The sequence below is a fragment of the Phodopus roborovskii genome, unplaced genomic scaffold (assembly GCF_943737965.1).
Source record: "Phodopus roborovskii unplaced genomic scaffold, PHOROB, whole genome shotgun sequence".
In the NCBI taxonomy this organism is placed as follows: domain Eukaryota; kingdom Metazoa; phylum Chordata; class Mammalia; order Rodentia; family Cricetidae; genus Phodopus; species Phodopus roborovskii.
In genome coordinates, this window is record NW_026126543.1 from 660,021 (window position 1) to 674,064 (window position 14,044).

General features: G+C 39.4%; 1 protein-coding gene across 15 annotated transcripts in view; it reads right to left on the reverse strand.

Annotated features, from left to right (window-relative positions):
- Window positions 1–14,044, reverse strand: part of Trpm3 (transient receptor potential cation channel subfamily M member 3) — a 484,509-nt gene that overhangs the window by 221,966 nt on the left and 248,499 nt on the right. For all 15 annotated transcript variants that reach the window (XM_051200144.1, XM_051200151.1, XM_051200140.1 and 12 more), the window contains exon 5: window positions 10,530–10,654. In XM_051200144.1, the coding sequence (XP_051056101.1) occupies window positions 10,530–10,654 (125 nt within the window). The remainder of the gene's footprint in view (window positions 1–10,529; window positions 10,655–14,044) is intronic.

Consider the following 14,044-nt stretch of genomic DNA (forward strand, 5'->3'; position numbering starts at 1 on the left):
TCTTCAATACTGGTAAGTCTACTAATAAGTGAACCCCAGACCCTCTCTGTTCTCTGTCCATCACTGGCCACAGTGCGTGTACATAATGATTTTTTTCCTTGTCCCTCAAGAGTAAGTGAATATATCTTTACCTGTTTTCCCATTGCATACCATTTAGTACTGCACTGGGTGTTTGATAGAATTGTGGTTCATGCCTCAGTATACACCTTAGCTCAGACAGAGAACACATCTGATGAGTGCAATCTTGCAAGTGTTTATACAAGGCATTAGTATCAGGAAGTGCCCTTTATGTGTTGGTCATAGACTGCTACATTTGCATTCTTCACATGGGCTTATATCAGGCATTGGGGGCTGTTTTACCATAGCTGCTGGAGTTTTTCTATATATGTTCAGTCATGTCATGGCCTAATTTAGGAGTATTTATAGGAAATCAATATCTAGAGGCTGTAGTTTAGATTCTATAGCTACTACCTTGTAACCTGGGGCAGATATCTGAAGTTACTGCTTATTAATTCAAAAATTTGTGGAGGAAATACAACCTATGATAGCAGTATGCTGACGTACATGATGGTACCTGAGGACCATCACCATACATGATCATATGTCAAGATAATGTCTCCTAATACATTTTCAAGATGCGCTAAGGTTTCTTATCTGTCAAGTATTGGACTTATAGCTTCTGGGAGCTTCTTTCCTCTAACACCAGACAGAGTCTGTAGGAGCCATGTTAGAAAGCACACTTCTAATTCGAGTCAGTGAAGAACAAAGACTTAACATAAATAAGGCCACATTCCTTCTCACACATTGCAATCTCATCCCGCTTGCAGTGCTTTGTATAGTTCAATGGCGATTTGGTTACCTGAGCATTTCTTGTCCTAACAGAATTGAGTTGGGATAAATTAGGTTTTTGTGTTATCCATCAGAGGCCCTCTGCAGTTCCAAGTCCATGTCTTAGTGTTTGTGTGTTAACATGCCCCAAATAAACAGCAGGGTTGGGGAGAGATGGCTGGAAGACTCATCTCATAGTAGTAACATAGTTTTAATTTAGACTAGAGGAAAACAAGCATTCGTTGACCATGTCTAGCGTACCATGTTCTGTGAGGACAAGATCCCACGGAGTAATGTTTTGCCTTTATTTTATCCAGGGAACTATAAGGCTTTGAGATGTGAGGTGTCTTGGCCAAATGTGTCCTACCATTCATTCACATCTAGATATGAAGTTCCTCTATAAGCTAGCACATATTAGGAAGGAAAAGGCAAAACTCTCATTTTAAATTGGTAGAGGATGCTGTGGTTGGCTTTGCTGCTGGGTGTTTTTGTTACTGGCTTTGTGATCATTCAGACAGCTGAGCACACTGTTTCTCTCTATCTAAAATGGCCTTTTAGGAAATCAGGGAAGGTACCAGCAGGGGGCCAGATGGGTTTGTACTTTGGTGAGAGAGAGATGAAAGGTGTGTTGAGATTCTCTAAGGATTCTGGCATCTGTGACTGCCAGGGAAAAGGGGTACTGCTGAGAAATGGGAAACAACCTTTGTTTGAGAGATAAAGGAACATTGGGACTGAGAGAATAAAATGAAAAAAGGTCAGGCTTCCCAGGCCTTCACAGTCATAGAGGCATCAGCCAGTGAGGTACTGGCTGCACATCTCACGTTCAGTCAGTGTAGCTGTTAAGTTTGGGTATAAGCCAGCTACTCTGAAACCCAGGTGCTATCTATCGACTCAGCAGTCCACACCAGGAGCCAGTCAACCCAGGATTCATTTTCAAAGAGCACACAGATCCTTGAGCTGTGGGAGTCACACTAAAAGCCACAGGTGCATCCCCTTGAATACGTGTCCCTCAGTGTGTGTCACACAGAGAGTTCGGTGGCCCTGGTACACTCAGATGGACTCACCTCCTTTTGGCCCATCCTGAGGAGAGCCATGTGCCACTTACCACTGGCAGTGAGAAAAGGCTCAGAAGAGGGGTTCCTTTCACCAGCAGTCACCGTGACCCTAACAGGGGGTGGATTAAAACAGTATTCAGAAGTTCTTTGAAACTCTTAGTCTGTGCTGGATGCAATGACTCACTTCTAAGGGACAAAGTAAACACTGATAGTGTGTAACCATAAAAGAGTCTCCCTTCATTTTCTTTCTGTCAGATAATTTACTCTGGATAAAGCCGGTGCCATGTTGGGAAGATGGTTTCACGGGTCTACGAAGAAGTACACATGACCAGGAACAACATACAGCAATAGGCTAGTGAGCACACTGTGAAGAGGGCACAGTGGTTTCAGACGAGAGTGCTGCCCAGCTGCCATTTAATCATTGACTCACAAGACCTGCATCCAGAGCTTTCTAGATAAGCCATTCACAAACTCTTTCCCCAGGAACAGAGAAACCAGCGTTTTATTACCTAAGCCATGAAGTTGAAGGTCATTTTTATGCATCCATAGATAAAACTATCCTGTATTATTATTATTATTATCCTGTATTATTATTATTATCTTTCTTTGAGACTTTAAAATATACCTTCTCCTCTTTCCTGGACTGGTTGATGTAAATAATTTTATGACTGCTGGTACCTTTTGCCTCTAGGCATAATTCCTCTGTGTTGCCTAGAATTCCTGCCCTGTGCTTTTGATCAGTTTTTGTGTATTCTCTGGGTGGTGATCAGCATCCTCCAGTCTCTTCATATTGCTGAACAAATCCCCCTCCCCTTTGGAAGATTGTTGGACTTCTGTTCTTGCTAGTTGCTTATCGTGACTCTTGAAATTGTGTTTTTTGTGTCTCCCTATATAAATTAAAGCTAGTGTTGCAATCACCTTATTGAGATAAAAATCCCCCATATGCAATGCTGAAACCTGTGCATTTTTAACTTTATGAAGGTACAAAAAGCAATAGCTATTCAGTAGCAACTACCAAGTTTTTCTAGGTTAGTGATATTCCATCATGATGCTTTGTAGTGGCAGCAAACCATTGCATTCAGGTATGCATATGATTAGAAAGGTAAGAGTTGATTTGGTACTCTGCAGTAGCCTATGGCCATTAAACTATTTCATACTTTACTTCAAAATAGGCTCAACTGTAGGCTAATGTAAGTATCCCATGCAGGTCAAAGCTCACTGGCCTAAATTATAATGTTCATTGGGTTAAGCATATTAAATGCATTTCAATTTATATTACTCATGACTTACAGTGGGATTATGGTATATAACCCCACCACAATACACTCTAAAGAGTAACTGAGACACAAATCTTAAAGAATAATGCACTGAAATCAATGATTGCTGTTATGTGTAATATTGCTTAGCAGTAAAGGTATAGTATTGGCAATCTTGTTTTAAATCCCAGCCACAGCCTTTACTGATCATGGAACACCTGGAAATTGACTTAACCTCGCCTTTTGAAAAAAAGTTTTGAGATTTTACTTATTTTATTTTATGTATATCTGCTTTTACCTACATATATGTCTGTGTACCATGTATGCTAGAAGAGGGTAACAAATCCCTTGACACTAGAGTTATAGATAGCCGTGAGCTGCCACATGGGTGCTAGGATTCAACCCTGAGCCTCTGGAAGTATGGCCGCCAGTTCCCTTAACCACTGAGCCATCTTTGTAGCCCCAGTTGACTTAATCTTTTGTTGATCAGGGTTAGCATTAATAAAATGGCCATAATAAGTGATAATTATTTATGAGCACCCTGTGGAGAATTAAATGAGTTTTTATGCAAGAACCTACATATCTGATGATTCTTAGGAAGCAGTACAAAACTGTTAATATAATAACTGATAACAACAAGCTTTCATGCTAAACTCCTTTTAATGTCTCGACACAACTTTTTATTTTTCTTTTTCTTAAGATCTGGGCTCTATTATCTCATCAACCTTCTAGGTTAATTTTTACAGGATTATCATATGTCTTTCCATAAATCCCTTTCTATGACCAATATGTGATAAAACTCAAATCCATCTTGTCTTGAGGAAGAGTCCCATGGACTACTCCATCTATTTTTCTTATTCGCCAAAGCACCAATAACATACATTGCTTTAATGCCTTGCATCATGACTTCCATAGACAACCCCATCCCTCCCCTGTTCCCTGAAACAGTGGTACCATCTCTGCTGCTTCCCTTCTTATGATTTGTGCTTGCCCTTTTGTCTTTCTACTAAATCAGTTTTGGTCAGTATGCCAGCAATGTCTCAATAACAGTTCCAGGTCCCCATCATTCTCAGTCTGTCATTAGCACTTGGCTCCCTTTGCTCTGCCTCTCTGAAGCACAGTCTTCCCCTGGTCTCCATAACTTACTCTTCAGTTTTTACATCTCAGACATTCATATGTCCTCTTTGCTTGCTTTTCCCCCTCTGCTTGGCCACTAAGTTGTGGTGATCCTCAGGAACTAGTCCTTGTTTTCCTCACTGTATACCTTCTCATGGTCATGCCAACCACTGGGGTAGCCTTTTTGCCATCTATCTGAGATGACCTCCAAATCTAAGTTTATAGACCAATCTTTCTGCTTTTACCTCACATACTGAGTAGTTTGCCAGAAAGTCTCCTGGAAATGTCTCAAAGGAACTTCAAAGTAAATGTGGTCAAATCCAAATTCATCATTACCTTCACCAAAATCTTATTTCTGACAGAAGTGATCCTAATGGTTGCCTTGGCAGTTTGCCCAGAATCTGTGTGGTCCAGCCTCAGCAAGCTTTGGCTCTATCCTATACAACTAACAGATGCAGGTATGTTTCCTTGCCTGTGACCCTTCCACTAACATCTTCTGGGTACATCTTATCTAACCCAGTCATAGAAGTCCAAGAGATCTCATGCTGGGGACTCTGTTGGGACTTTTTCTTTTTGAATTCATGGTATGAAGTCATATTTGGCTTGCCTCCAAGATAACCAACAAATGTATAGAGTTGATTACTACATTCAATTCAGTAATCAATTACATTATGGACTTTAGTGGTTCTTGGCTTAAACTGCAAAGATAGCATTAAAAGGGCACTTTTCATAAGAATTCTCAAAGGCCATAAAAATCAAAGAAGATAAACTTGTAAATTGTTGAAGTAAAACATTGAATAGAAACATTTTAATAATTAGACATGTCATAAAATCTGCCAAACATAATGTTCATCCTTAAAATAAAATAAGTTAAAATAAAACATGGATCTGTGTCTGGTTAGAGATAAAGATTTCAGAAATTTTTCAGTCACCTCCTGCAATTCTGGCTAAGTTGTTTTCTAAAGTAAGGAATATAAATTTAAAGTGTGTTAAGTGAGAATTGGAATTTGCTAGAAATTCTTTCCTGACTTCACACTGGAGGTACTTTTATAATTATCTGTCTAAGCCAAGATTTTTTTCAAGACAGTAAAGAGTTTTAGTTATCTACTGAGTATATTTTCAAGTTTAATTTATATGAGTTAAGATATTTACCAGAGTCCTAAATAATAGCCAAAAACATTATAACAAAAGAGCATAGTAAATTCTATGCATCCCCCAGTTCATCAGCTTTGGGAGAAGAAAGCAGCAGAGTGGCCAAAGTTCAATAAATCTTGGTCACAGATTTGTTAAAAAAAACTAGGTGACCATTATTTTTTTTTTCAGTGCACTGTGCAACCTGCCATTTTAATTTCCATTGACAAAACAAATTTTGACTATATAACTTTTAAAAATGCAATTGAATCATGCGAATTGATTATGAATACTAGTTGGGCTCACCATTGATTTCTCTATGTGCATATAGCATAGACTGATCATATCCAACTTCCTTCCTTTCAATTACCCATTCTTCCTAATCTATGGTGATCATTCTCACATCAACATTTTAAAAGCTTCTACATATAAGAGAGACCATGGTGTGCTTGATTTCCTGTGTCTTGTTTATTTTACCTGATGTCATTAATTCCATTTTACTTCAAATGACAGGGTCTCATTTTTCTTTATGACCAAGTAATATTTAATCATACATATAGTATATTTTATCAGCTATATATGTATATGTATGTATATATTTGATCATTTGTTGCTGGATAACTAGAGTAATTCCTTATTTGTTGTGAACTGTACTGTAGGCTTTGGTGTGCTGATTTTTCTTCCTTTGGATACATACCTAGAAGTGAGATACCTGGATCCTCTGATATACTTATTTTTAGCTTTTAAGGAACCTCTATATTGTTCTCCATAATGGTTGGGATAATCTATATTACCATCACCAGTATATGAGTTTCATTTCTGCATATCTTTGCCAGATTTTAAAATTTATTTTATAATACCTGTTTTTACTGTGGTTAAGATTTACATTTTCCTGATGTTATTCAGTGTTTCAGTATGTTAAGTAGCTACATTATTTTCCTGTTTTCAAGTTAGATGATTTGCTTAAGTTTTTTTAGTTTCCAAGTATTCTAGCTATTACCTGATGGGAGATGTCATTCTGTAAATATGTTTCTCTTATTAGTTAATGAATAAAGCACTGTTGGCCAATAGGAAAGCAAGATAGGTGGGACTAGGATACTAGGAGGGGAGAGGAAAGGGGAAGGAGGAGATCCAAGATGGAAGACAGAGAGCAGAATGCCAGCCCCTCCTTCCGGTAAGATAAGACCACCTCGAAGTACTTAGAATAATAGAAATGGGTTAATAATTAAGACAGAGTTAGCCGATAAGAAACAAGTAACTGGCCAACAGCATTTATATTTAATACAGCGTCTCTGTGTATTATTTGGGGCTGGTGCGGCAGTGGGCTCAGGCCAGAGGGAAAAACCTACTCATAACAATTACTGCCTTGTCAATGAAGTAATAGCACATATTTCCTCTCATTCTGTAGGTTGCCTATCCGTCCTGTTGCTTCTCATGTTCTAGACATGTTTTTTAGTTTGATTTTGAGTTTAATTTTATCCAAACTAGTTAAGTTTTGCTTTTGTTTCCTGCCATTACAGACCTTCTGCAGAAACCCACAGCCCCTATGGGGGCCTTGAGAGCCTTCCTGTTTTTCAAATTATAGTGACTCACATATCATTAAGCCTCTGATTCCAAACATTTCAATGATTTTTTCCCTTTTATTGAAACTAGATTCTTTTTTTATAAAATATAACCTGGTATGGTTTCCCCTTCCTCTATGACTCCAAGTTTTTCCTCATCTTCCTTCCCATCTGGTTTCATCTCGAGCAGAGAGTGAGAAATAAGGATCCAATTTGAATCCTTTGTTTGAGGGATATGCACTCTTAGCACCATTTCTCCATTGATAAAAATGGCAACATGTGAATCCATGGTATCCCTGTTCAGATTCATTGTGCCACTTGTTTCTTTTGCCAGTGCTACAGTGTCTAGGACACAGCTGCTCCAAGATAGATTTTGATATCAGATTTTGTGATGCTTCCAGCTTTTATCCCCTCAGTATCCCTTTGACCATCTGGGGTCCTCTGGTTCCATACAGACATTAAGGTCATTATTTCTAGTTCTGTGAAGAATGTCATTGACATTTGGATAGTGCTTATATTGAGTGGAAGGTATATTTAAAGACTATTAATTCCTATAATCCACAAACTTGAGTAGCTTTTACATTTTTAATGTCTTCTTAAATATGTTTCACCAGTGTCTTATAATTATTATTGAGTTCTTTCATTCCCTTGATTGTTTATTCCTCAGTATTAGTTTGGCAGATATTTGTTGCACTGTCCACAATCTAGACAGCACATGCTGGTTGGGTTCCTTTTGTGTTGCAATACTAATGCTTTGATGGATATCTAGCACATTTAGGTTACAGTCAGTCTGGGATGTTGCAGACCCCCAGCATGGACTTTATAACCCTAAAAGCAGTTGTGACACTAAAGGGAGCTATAGTGCCTTTGGTATTTGCTGAAAGAAGCCGGGCTATTCATGAAAAAACAAGATGAGTGCTGGGAAGCTCTACTCACATACTTTGGATTTCACACTTTATTTATTTATTTTACTTTCCTTCCAGCTCCCCTAGTTCTCTGTGAGTTGTGGATTGTTTTTATTAGATCTCTGGGATTGCGAAGGATGAATGCATACAATTTATGGTTATATGAGTACCTTTCCATACCCTCTGGGCTAGCACCAAGACCATTTTAATTGGGAAACCAGAAAACCTCTCTCAGCTCTACTGGCATGTGTACATTCCTATTTGCATGTGATGGAGAAGTCATAAGAACAGGAAAATGAAGCAGTACTGAGTGTACCAACTCACAAGGGAGAAATAAAACAGCAGTCTTTCTTCCTGCCATTCTGTGACATTCACAAGGTCAATAAACATGGCATAGGATAGGCCAGCATTCTCTGCCTATGCTTAGATCAATGAGGTTATTTTGTTACTGTGTCTTGAAAACAAATACACAGCTATCACTTATTCATAGTTTATGTGAATGAGAAAGTTCTAGAATCACAACCCCAGTTAAATAATAATGTTTATGATAGAGACACATGAAACTTCTAAAATGATTTCTGAGCCATTTGAACATTTGCTGTAGAAGGGCCTGTGATGGCAGGAGAGAGAGAGAGAGAGAACATAAAAGAGGGAGCCAATATTGGTTTGAAGATAAAATTGAACACAAAGAAAGGTCCAGAGAACTACAAGACTGCTGCCAACTAACAATTTGAGCTTCCGTGGAAAGGCTACCATAAATGCCCTTCCCGGATAGTGAGATCAACGACTAACTTATCCATGGAGCCCTCAACTAATGCCTGTTGGAAACAGGAGCAAACACCCATACATAAACACTGAGTCGAAGTAGAACCCAGATGCAGATGAAGAGGACAAGACCAGGTGGCAGAAACACATAGAGACAGCTTACCTGAACAAGGAGGAACACCAGACTGATAGCTGGGAAGCCAGAATGGGACTAACTCAGGCCCCCCTGAATTTGGGTCTCAGCCAGAAGGACTGAGTAGTCTAAGGGACCTCAGACAGTGGAGCCAGGATGTATCCCTGGTGCACAAAAGGACTTTGCAAACATATCCCCCATGGAGGGATAACTGCCTTAATCTAGAAACAGGAGAGAAGCCCTAGTCCCTACTTCACATGACCTGTCAGATCTGCATGACCCCAACTGGATGGCATTCCCCTACATGTGGAATTGGGGTGGGGGGATGGGAGGGGAGGGTGGTTAGGGTGCATGTGAGAGGGCAGAGAGGGTAAAAGGGAGGGAAGGAGGGAAGGAGGGAGGGAAAGAGGGAAGGAGGGAGGGAGAGGGAATTGGGATCGACATGTAAAATAATAAATTAAATAAAAAAAATGCTTTGACTCCAAAATTTAAGTTCAAGGACAAGTTACTGGGGAAAAGGATTTCTATTTTTGTTTCCACAGACAATGAAAAAATGTGGATTCCTTCCAGACTAATGTGGTTTGATCAAGCCAGACCACCTGAAACAGAGTACCAGGTGGTCCTACATTCAAAACAGCTGGACCAAGCAGCCTTACAGACTACAGCCATGATTTCTGCATCTTAGAATCCTCCATGACAACAGGAAGTAGTTTGGAAAGAACGACACCCAAATTCCCAAATATTGTCTATAAATGATTGTTTTCATTTAAATGGACTTGGTTATATAAAATAAATAAAAAAATAAATGCAGAAAAAAAATAAAGGAAAGAAATGTCTATATAGTATGAGAATGATAAGATTGAACTGCACAGTCTCCTAATAAAAGAATCAGTTTTGAACCAGTTGGTTCTCAGTCTTTCGTGTCTTATTTTGGTTCCAACAGATCTCTTGATGAAAAACTAGCATAAATGTTTTACTCTCTGTCAGGCTTTGATTAAAGAAAAGTGGATTGATCTAATGTACCGAATAATGATAAGAATCTTGTAGAGTTATTGGAGCAATAAACTATAGTCATCTGCTCATTAGTTTATCAATTCTGGTTGATGCACTTTTGAGAAGTTATATAGAGGGCAATGCCATTGGGAACATGGTAAATCTGCTTATGTTTTATAAGGAGATTCTCCAGGGAGGAAAAACAGAAATAAAATTACGACCTAGAAAAAAATGGGGAAAATTGCTCTAGAGTTCTGGTTAGTGTGTGGCCCTGGGCATAAGAAAACAGAGACTGGCACTATTTTTTGACCAGGGCATTTTAAGGCAAGATGGAAATATATCATAGCCAAGTATTTAGCAAAGGAGGGGCCAACAAGGGAAGTCATGGTATTGTACCGAAGGTACTCCCTACGGGCTTTTCTCAGTTGGGAAATGAGCATGCTAATGCTACATACAAAAGCCAGCACCTTGCAGTGGGAGAGTCCTGCTTTGGTGGAGCATCATACTGATGGGCCAGCCAGTTCATGTTGCCTGATGTTAACCTGGCATAAATGCGGGTTGGTATTGCCATGCCAAGAACATGTGGCTTGGACAGAGGAAGAGCAGGTCCTATATTTGACTTTTCTTGGTTGGGAGAATTATGAAGGAGTCATCTAGATAGTTAGGAAACCAAGTAATGATACGTAATACAAGTTTGACTTTGAGTGATGGACTCAGAAGTATCATCCGGTATGTATTATAGATACTAGGAGAAGTCAAATAATAGAGCACTCCCCATGACTTACATCTCTTCCAATCAGGTCCTCCTGGTTTTCCACAATTCCCCAGGGGGCGATACCTATGGTACATATCTTCCCTCGAGATTTAGATGCATGGTCCTTCAACGCATCTCCAACATGACGAATGACACCTAGGAGCAGAGAGAGAGAGAGAGAGAGAGAGAGAGAGAGAGAGAGAGAGAGAGAGAGAGAGAGAGGCATTAACCTTGTCTTTTAAGGGCAGTGACCTTCTTGTCATTCTGCAGGAAATTAATGAGTGCTTTTAACTTGGGGGAGAGTATTGAACACAGAATTTTGACACATTTGTATAAAAACTACATTTATAGTGACTTCATATGAGTGGCTATAATGCAGATATATTTGTCAGATATAATAAAAATTGAAACAATGCATTTCTTTAATTCATATGGAAAAAACAGAATACCTAGTGTCTATAAAGAATTAGTTTAATTAGAGTACATTAGAGGACCCCTTTCCCATAAGCATAGTGATTTATTGGTATCCTTGCATCCTTGGAATAAAAAGCACAAAAATTAATTTATTCTATAGTCTGTGAAAGAATTAGGGTCATTTCTGTAGTTATTTACCTAAGATTTTATTAACCTCAATTTCCACTTCCTATTTATATCACATAATGTGGAAAGCCTAGTAATAATGCTGTCTTACTCAATGGCAAATTTATGCTAAAATATTTAAGTATACCTTTAATATTCATCATTCTATTTGTTTCCTCCTCCTGTTAATGATTGCCTCACAGTTAAAAGCAAAGATACTCAGATTGCAGCAGTAGGTAACCCAATCTTACTTTAAGAAAGCATTTAAAGGATATATAATTTCTAATCTTCTAGCTTCCTTCTTGAGCAACCGTTTCTATAAATGACTTGTAGAATACATTTTCTAAGAATACACTTACCAACATTCTCCCCATCCCCCAAGAAGCATTCATCCTCAGTGCCATCCCTTCTACAAATATTAAGTTGGATATAATTTCTTATGTATGTAAATCTTGTGAGTCCCCAACAGCTCCATGTGTCACTGCTGCATTGTCCAGTGAAGCATAACAGTATGTAAGATGTGCTTGCTCTCTGACAGGAGGATGGGATGGTCAGTGTGTTGTGCAGCTTGTGGACCTTGAGGGAGAGTCTGACTCCAAATAAGGGCACAGAAACCATGTGTTGAATAGGCAGAACACACCAAGAACTTTCACTATGGAGACATCATATATGTTTCAATAACTCATCTGTGAAGTATACACGAGATCAGACAAGAGTTTCCTTTTGGAATCAAATAAAAGTATACTTGTGCACTAATCCACAGTGTGCTGTTTGTGGGTGCGGGGAGATATCCTTCTCACCTGTTAGCTTATCACTGTATCAGCTAAGTAAAAACATTGCTGAGTACAACTTTCAGACAAAAATTATATCCATAAATATTAATATTAATGGACAAAACACATCAGGGCTGGGTTGGACAAGAAATCCAATGTTATGGTATGCCTCTCTGCCAGTTTTCTCTACCTACTACCAGCTTTAATAGCCACTCTTAAAGTTCCATACTCTAAACCAGAGAAGAACTGTTTGGTATATAGTATTTAGGATGCAATTCCCCTCTGCTTTTGAATGCATTTAACAAAGGCAGAAAAACAACTATCAATCCAGCTTTCTAAATATAGAAAATTGGTTAAAATTTCTTTCGAGCCCTTCGAGCCTTGCATTGTGTGGGTCTCTCTACACCAGGAAAACAAAAGCCTAAACAATTACAAGCAAGTGCTTTCTACTTAGTGAAGAGGAAAATGTGGAGGCTAAAATCTGGAGTCACTATAATTGCTCTTTTTACAAGATTGACAATAAGAGCAGACTGAGCAGGTCAGCCGAAGATGTTGCCAGTTTATGGGGCTGGAATTTTATAACACAACACAGGGCGTGGACCATCTGCATACTTCACTGCCAAAACATGCCTGTTAGCTGTGTATTGACTGCTCACAGATTCTAGCTGTGTAGGAGATTTCACAGTTTCGCTGTCCCTTAAACATCATCCAAGCTAAAACTTGATTATTGTTTAATAAGAACATGTAAGCTGGTCTAGAGTCATGAACTCTGGATGTCCCACTAACACCAAATGTGCCCACGAGTACAGGCTTTGAGCCTTATGACTTTGAATTAGCTTATTACAAAGTTACTGGGATACATCTGCTGTTGCTTTGGGGGGCCCTCGCTGGCCCCCTCTCAAGCTCTGGGTATCCTGAAACTCATTATTATAGATCAGGCTGGTCTCAGACTCACAGAGATCCACCTGCCTGCCGATGCTGAGTTCTGCCATTAAGGGCATGTACCACTATGCCTGGCATTGGTATGCTTTTTTATAGGAATTTCTGACTCAGGGTATCTCGTAACCAATTTTACTCCATTATTTGTTGATACTAATCACGTTCTGAAGATAAGAACCTAAGTGTAAGTGGTTATTAGAATTGGTTTAATAACATGCCTGTATCATAGTATGGCAGGCAGGAAAAAGTATTTGGAAACCATGGCACTTTGGAATCCCTGTAGAATGTGATGGGAGATGTCATTCTGTATATGTTTCTCATACTGGTTAATAATAAAGCACTGTTGGCCAATAGAAAAGGAAGATAGGAGGGACTAGGAGACAAGGAGGAAATAGGAAGTAGTAAGGAGGAGTCAAGATGGAGAGTCTGAAGAAAGCAGTATGCCGCCGGCTCCCCGGTAAGAGAAATACATAGATCAGCAGAAATGGGTTAATAATTAAGATAAAGCTAGCCGATAAGAAACTAGTAACTGGCCAACAGGATAATATCAAATACAGAGTCTCTGTGTGTTATTTGGGGCTGGCGGCGCAGCGGCAGGACAAAACCAAGCGGCAGGCAGAAAAACCCGTACACGTTACAGATGGCGCCCCACGTTGGGCGCCATCTGTAACGAGTACGGTTTTTCCGCCTGCTGCCCGGTCTTGTCCTGCTACCACGCCACCAGCCCCAAATAACACATCTCCCCGGTAAGAGAAGGCCATGTGAAGATACATAGAAATGGGTTAATAATTAAAGGCAGAGCTAGCCGATAAGTAACAAGTAACCGGGCCAACAGTATTGTATCAAATACAGAGTCTCTGTGTGTTATTTGGGGCTGGTGGCGTGGTAGCAGGACAAGACCGGGCAGCAGGCGGAAAAACCGTACTCGTTACAAGAATGTTTTAAGAAACATTTAACATTATAAACACGCATGGATCTGAAGAGATGTGCAGTGGTTAGGGGCATGTACTGCTTTTGCAGGGGATCCAAGTTTGGTTTCTAAGTACCCATGTTGGGCAGTTCACAACTGCCTGCAAATCCAGATCCAAGAAGGATCCAGTGTTTCTCTGCTTCTGAGGGCACTACACTAATGTGTTCTCTCTCTCTCTCTCTCTCTTAATTAAAAATAAAACATTTTAAATGAGCATGTAGTAATCTAGTCTTAACCTTATAATTCATGTCCCAGATGAAATGGCATTAAAAAAAATTAGGGCTG